Source organism: Macrobrachium nipponense, chromosome 3 (assembly GCF_015104395.2).
Source record: "Macrobrachium nipponense isolate FS-2020 chromosome 3, ASM1510439v2, whole genome shotgun sequence".
NCBI lineage: Eukaryota > Metazoa > Arthropoda > Malacostraca > Decapoda > Palaemonidae > Macrobrachium > Macrobrachium nipponense.
Genome location: NC_087202.1, coordinates 11,555,351 through 11,562,874, shown reverse-complemented (window position 1 = coordinate 11,562,874; position 7,524 = coordinate 11,555,351). Strand labels below are relative to the sequence as shown.

The 7,524-nt window shown below is 37.1% G+C and overlaps 1 protein-coding gene across 1 annotated transcript; it reads left to right on the top strand.

Moving 5' to 3' along the window:
* The first annotated feature begins 4,758 nt into the window (after positions 1-4,758).
* On the top strand, positions 4,759-5,448 carry LOC135222324 (uncharacterized protein K02A2.6-like). Its single transcript, XM_064260410.1, has one exon. The coding sequence runs from the start codon at positions 4,759-4,761 to the stop codon at positions 5,446-5,448; it is 690 nt and encodes a 229-aa protein (XP_064116480.1).
* The last annotated feature ends 2,076 nt before the right edge of the window (positions 5,449-7,524 follow it).

Here is a 7,524-nt window from a genome sequence, read left to right as displayed (position 1 = left end):
AATATATCGTTTTAAATCTCATATTCGATGGTAGCTAAGCAATTCTGTACAGTATGTTGTCGTATATATAAGGTGGGGCGCATTTGATCTCGGTTTTGACGAAAGAATATAGATTTGAATTCTTGTCAAATGAAATGAGAAATTTGAGAGAAAATGTGCTCTTTTCATATGTCGATGTGGGAGACGAAATACGAAGCTACCTAGTAGTCTTATGTTCTTGTTATAAATGAAAATCGTACACACACACACACACACACACACACACACACACACACACACACACTACATATATATATATATATATATATATATATATATATATATATATATATATATATATATATATATATATATACTTTTTATAAGCGTTTTTACAAGAATCAAACTGTATCTACTGTAACTTAGATACGACTCAAAGGTATTTTGAAACTACTGTTTAAAGGATTAAGGTTGATCACTATCTTCGAAAAAAATTTTATTTACTTAAAAATTATATGACTAAAAATGAATTTTTAAAGTAAATTTGAAATGGGGAAATTTCTTAGATTTTTTTAGCAAATTTGAAATTGGGACATTTCTTTACATTTTGAGCTTCGATTCATCAGGTGAACTAAACTAGGAGAATTTTATTCGACGTTTATTTTTATGAAAATTTTTAAGAATTGACGAGGTAATGTTAGACCTTTTTGTTAAGTCTTCCACTACATTTGCATCGTTCTCGTGTCTCCAATTACCAGTTTCAAATCCTTAAAAAGGGACATCATGTCATTAATGATTTTATTTTTACTTCGCCTTTAAACTCAATTTCAACTTTCTTGTTATCATATACCGCGACGCCATAGAAACAGACATTTTCCCCCCCTCAGAGGTCCAGAGGAATTTTTGAAAATACTTCTGCTGTCTCGTCTCGCTTTCTGTAAATTAGATGTTTTTTTTTATTTTTTTTTTTTGTTTTTTTTTTTTTTTTTTTTTTGTATTTACTATATTTCATGCCGGTCCATGATACCGCCACACCAGCTCGTCCGCTGGTATAGAGGTTAGTGTCGTGGTATGCCACCCAGATGTCGCGAGTTCGCGTCTCCCACACGACGATGGATAATCACTGGCTCTGTATCGCGATCAGTTACTGCTGCAGTGTTGGGAGGTCTTTAGCGGTGAGGGGTTGAAACTAACATTCTTTGAAAGCTTGAATTTCAAGTTAGTGGCCCCTTTAGTGTGCTTGTTCCATGTGGATAGGATTCATCTACTGAAATAATAATAATATAAAAGTCTTGGAGGTTGTTTTTCTTGTAGATATTACTTATCAATGCAACATTTTGCACATGCAAAGGGATAAATACAAAAATTATGAGTATACTTACTGTTCTACGAAACCTAACTCTTGTAATAATTGTGTAACGAGTTGTTGCTCGTTAAGCAGTTTAGCATCCTTTACTACCTAACTATTTATTTATGTAAATAGCTGTTATGATAATTATCTTACATAAAATTATACCTTACTGTTAAAACCTAAGGGCAGTATTCCTTTGGAGTTTGTAGCATGAGCTTACGTTCATGGCTCTACTGTATATTTGACTCTTGCTAATAAAGTCTTGGATTATTATGAAGAAGGTTTACTCTCCAACATATCACATGGTAGCAGCGGTATTTTAATGGACCCATACGTGCAGAAATGCCAGGATGTCTTCGTTTCACAGTCTTCCGCCACCCGCCAGTTTCAATGTGGATGATAGGAATGCAGCAGAAAGGTGGAGGGAATGGCGAGAAAGGTGGAAGTGCTATGCTGTCGCAACAGAGTTAAGTAAAAAGACTCCCGAAGTGCAAGTTTCTGTGTTACTTACAGTTATTGGGCCTGAGGCTCATAAAGTTTTCAGCACATTTCAACTTTCTGATGAAGATCGGAAAGATCAGAATGCAGTGCTGGCAGCATTTGAAAAATATTTTCACCCAAGCAAAAACACTGCATTTGAACGTTACCGTTTCAATATTCGGGCGCAGATGGATGGAGAATCTTTTGATCAGTATGTAACGGCTCTGCGTCATATAGCGTTGGGTTGTGATTTTGCGAATATAACACAAGAAGAAATATTAAGAGACAGGATTATGTTTGGCATTTCGGATGATAAGGTCAGAGATCGTCTTCTTCGGGAAAGGAATCTAACTTTGGAGAGAACCTTAGAGATTTGTCGAGTTAGCGAGGTATCTATAGCACAGCAAGAGGAGATCAACAGAGTAGTAGAAAGCAAGGTTGTTGCTGTGTCTGCAAAGCTGAAGGATCCAGTTAGAAGAATGAAGCCAGTGACGGATGTTCATCGCAAATTGGATAAAACGGACTGGATTACTGATTGTAGGTTCTGTGGTAAAAGTCACAAGGAAGTAAAGGAAGTTTGTCCAGCTTGGGGTAAGCGGTGCATAAATTGCAAAAAACTTAATCACTTTAAGTTTAAATGTCCAGCATTAGTGGTGCAACAAACTAATTTGAAATCGCTTAATAGCATGAGGGAGGCTGATTTGGAAGAAAACGACTCGTCATGTATATTCACAGTGAAAACGGTAGCTAGTATCAAGATGACTAAGGAACAACTGTTACACTTAAGTTAGTCCCCTGCGCTACATAATATTCCAGATAGACTGCGAGCAGATTGTAGTATGTGCTGCCACTCCATGTGTATCAAGCTGCAACTGGTGACTCAGAGTTGAAGGGGGTAGATCCGTCATCAACCACTTTGTATGTTTATGGGCAAAAAGGCATTCGTTTCCTTTGGCAGTGTGTGTATTCGTGTTTGGCGGGGAGTTCGTACCATTATTTGAGGTGCGAGTTGTTGCGGGGTCAGCGATTTCATTCAATTTTGGGTTATCAAGCATGTGTGGCGCTTAATATTCTGGAAATAAAGGATAATGACCAGATTAATCCCATATGTGACAAAGCCTTGCACGTCAATTCAGCCTGCTCTTCTGCTATTACAAAGGAACTTCTGATTGAACGGCATCCACAAGTTTTCAGAGGTGTTGCCGTAAGCTTGATTACAGTTATAAAATCAGAGTTAATCAACCTGTTTAACCCAGTGCAGCATGCTCCTAGAAGAGTGCCTGCGGCAGTACGTTTCCGTCCTGCAAAAGGAACTAGATAAGCTTGAAAGTGAAAAACATAATTGCTAAGGAAAATTAAAAATACAGCAACAACGGAGTGGGTCTCCTCCTTATTAATAATACCTAAAGAAATAAAGAATACGAATTTGCATTGATCAAGGATCTAAATAAGGCAGTGCTTCGTGAGCACTATCAATTACCAACACTGGAAGACATTGCCTCTCGTCTTGCAGGAGCTCGTGTGTTCACAGTCTTGGATGTGAAACACGGGTTTTGGCATGTGCCTTTGGAGGAGGAGAGCTCGTACTTAACAACTTTTAATACTCCATTTGTTTGGACTTACCGCTGGCTGAGAATGCCATTTGGAATATGCTCGGGCACGGAAGTTTTTCAGCGTTGTATGCATCAGCTGATTGAGGGACTTGAGGGAATTGAGGTAATTGCAGACGACTTTTTGGTGTATGGAAAAGGAGCTACTGACATAGAGGCTACAAATGATCATGATAGAAATCTTCAGTCCTTTATCAGGCGCTGTGAAGAGCGAAACGTGGTACTAGGGAACTGATAAACTCCAATTGAGACAAACGGGAGTTTCATGTTTATGGGTCATGTAGCAACAGACAAAGGATTAAAACCAGGACCTGAGAAAGTGAAAGCTTTAGTGAGATGCCAGCACCTAAAGATGTTGCAGGGGTACGAAGATTTCTTGGAATGGTGCAGTATCTAGCTAAAATTTCTGCCAAAATTAGCTGAACTGACCGCTCCTCTGAGGGATCTTCTGCACAAGAACTCTGAATTTGTGTGGCAGGATGTTCAAGAAAAAGCTTTCAAAGCTGTTAAAGAGGCAGCCAGTAAAACACCTGTTCTACGTTATTATAGTTTAATTTCAGAGGTTACTATTCAGTGTGATGCATCCCAGTATGGAGTTGGAGCAGCCCTTTTGCAGAATGGCCAGCCCGTGGCTTTTGCATCCAGAAGTTTGTCAGAGGCAGAGCAGCGTTATGCACAAATTTAAAAGGAATGTCTAGCTATTGTTTTTGCATGTGAGAGGTTTCACCATTATGTATATGGACGGGACAAGGTCACGGTGCATTCTGACCACCAACCACTGGAGTTAATTTTCAAGAAACCGTTAGCAGCAGCCCCAGCTAGGCTTCAGAGGATGTTGCTACATCTGCAGTATTATGCTTTGGAGTTTAAGTATGTCAAAGGAAAACACATGTACATAGCTGACACATTAAGCCATGCATTCTTGCCTAATTGCTCTGAAAATTCGGTATTTGTAAATTACCTTGAAACTGTGAAAAATGAGGCTACAACACTGATCGGAGATACCTTGATGATCACAAGTGGTAGTGACAGTAATCTTCAGCAGTTGCAAAAATGATCAGAGAAGGATGGCCAGATGCTATAAGAAAAAAAGCTCCTGAGTGTGCTAGAGCTTTTTATAATTAGAGATGAACTACATACGGAAGATGGTTTAGATGTTCCTAAGAGTCTCAGGAAACAGATGTTGGACATTGCACATCAAAGACACATTGGAGTGGAGGGTTGTCTAAGAAGGATGAGAGAAGCGCTGTTCTGGCCAGGAATGTCCTCGGATCTGAAAGCATTGGTTCAACAGTGTAATGCTTGTTTGTCAATTAGAGACTTCCTCCTAAAGAACCGATGAAAAGCCATGAGTTTGCCCCTCGTCCATGGTCAAAAGTAGGAGCTGATCTATGTCATATTGATAATCGGATACTCCTTATAGTAGCTGATTATTTTAGCAGTTTTCTTGAAGTATCAAGAGTAAATAATACGACATCGACTGCCATCGTTAGAGAACTACAAATTATATTTTCTCGTCATGGAATACCGGACCAGTTAGTAACAGATAATGGGCCACAGTTTATCACACCAGAATTCAGTTCTTTTGCAAAAACATGGTCTTTTGAACACATTACTTCTAGTCCAAGGTATGCACAATCAAATGGAAAGGCTGAGAATGCCGTGAAAATAGTAAAGAAAATGTTCACAAAGTGTAAACTGACTGGAGAATCAGAGTTTTTGGCTTTACTTAATTGGAATAACACGGCAACAGAAGGCATGTTGACTAGCCCAGCCCAAAGACTTATGGGTAGACGTTGTAAAACTATCATGCCCTGCATGTCATCATTACTAAAGCCTAGATATCCTACACAGCAAGATTCTTTAGTTATCTTGGAAAAAAAGGACAAGCAGGCCCATTACTATAACAGAGGGACACGTGCATTGAAGCCTATACCACGCAGGAGAGGTGGTGGTAACGCCTCAGACTGCCATGGTAGTAAGATATGGACTCCTGCGCTTTGCATGGGAGGGAGAAGTCGCTCCTAGATCTTACAAAGTCAAGATGGGAAATAGAGAGTATGAAGAAAGAAATCGACGGCAGTTATTGGCTACAGGAGAGAGATGTTCGGATAACTTTGAGAACACTTAGGTTTGATACTGACGAGCAATTGGACGATATGATCTGGAACAAATCTTACAAGAGCAGAGTTTGATACGGAAGCTGCAGTCCACAACAGAAAGAAAAGAGTAAACCTGAGCTGAGAAGCGAGGATGCCTGTGAGCCACTTGTCGTTAAAGAAGCCTATTTGGAGGACGATGTTCTTAAGACATCCGAGCCTGAAATCCAAAATAGACGTTCAACACGCTTCAAGAGTAAACCTAAACGTTATGGCATAGATGATTATTGATAGTACATGTACATTAAAGTTTATTTGTCATATTAATGACTGTTTTCAGCATTGTATTTATATATAGTTATTTTATTGATTATTAAACTAATTTCTGTACATGCAAACTTCTTTTGGAAGAAGGGAGATGTACGAGTTGTTGCTCGTTAAGCAGTTTAGCATCCTTTACTACCTAACTATTTATTTATGTAAAATAGCTGTTATGAATAATTATCTTACATAAAATTATACCTTACTGTTAAAACCTAAGGCAGTATTCCTTTGGAGTTTGTAGCATGAGCTTACGTTCATGGCTCTACTGTATATTTGACTCTTGCTAATAAAGTCTTGGATTATTATGAAGAAGGTTTACTCTCCAACATATCACAAATTGCAGACTACTAAGAAAAATGCCCAACATTGGTCAAGTTATTCATTACTTATTAGATATATTTCTATATTTATTATTATATTTATATAATCTTATATTTATTACTATATTTTATTCTTAAATTTTGTTATTTATTTAATTACATTCTTGGTATTTATTATATTTATTCTTTTATCTTAGGTAGGCTTACTTACCTTAATGTTTAGAAAAGCAGTCTCTCTCTCTCTCTCTCTCAGATCGTCTCGTCTCTCCTCCTCTATCCTCTCTCGCTCTTCCTCTCCACAACTTTCATTTTCCATATTTTGTACGGCCATTAGCTGAAAAAGAAAAAGATATATGTTAAAGCCATGAATTATTATCAAAAGCTTGTGAGAAAAGAAAATCTGTTAAACAATGAGATCTTCGAGCTAACAATGTCATTTCTTCTGAAATATAGCCCATTATCTTATCCATTAAAGGCAGATAAATACTGAACTACAAACAAGGCCGTAAATAATAGCCGATAGTGCGATGGAGGAGATGATGTTTATGAAACGGGTTTTGTTTTCGTATAAAATGCCCCGTCCGAAGTTTGTATTATATTTGAATAGCTGCTATATTTTAAGGCTATGAATTGGACGTACTCGATATAGAAGAAAACTATGCGTAGGTTGGTAATCTTTCAACACGAAAGTTTCATTATTTTCAAAGTATCCATTAATAACCAATGGATGTTGATTGAAGAACGTCATAAAAATCAATACAATGAAAAACAAAATCTCGATTGAATAAACTAGAATTCTTTTATTTTGATTTTCAGTGAGCCCCATTACTCAAATTTCCCTTTTTTTTGGGTGTTGGGTTATGGCTGGCTCATCTTCCTTTCTCCCTTTTCGTTTACTCGGCGAGTAAGCCTACAAGCTACTTTGTTGTTGTTGTTGTTGTTCTTGTTGTGGGGTGGGAACGGTCTATGGAAGAACTTAAAAAGGTACAGAAATTTTAGGATTGGATATTTATGATTTATTTATAAGATGAAAATGTCAAAAAAAAAAATGAGCATGTTAAACAGTAAAGAAAAATTATTTATAATAAAATATAGAAGATTTATTTAAATTTTCGTTGGTGAAACAAGGCTCTATTTGACCGCAGATTTTAACACGTTTTAATTGACATTAAAAAAGTTAGGAATATAATGTTTACAACTTATGCCCAAGGAGAAAATCTTGCACACGTCCTGAATAAGCTGGAGGTCGGATCGTGCTTTTTTTTTTTTTTTGTTTTTTTTTTTTTTTTTGTTCTTCTAATACAAAAAACAAAGATTTTTCTAAAATTGTTTCGTTTATATTCTTACAAAAAAATATATTT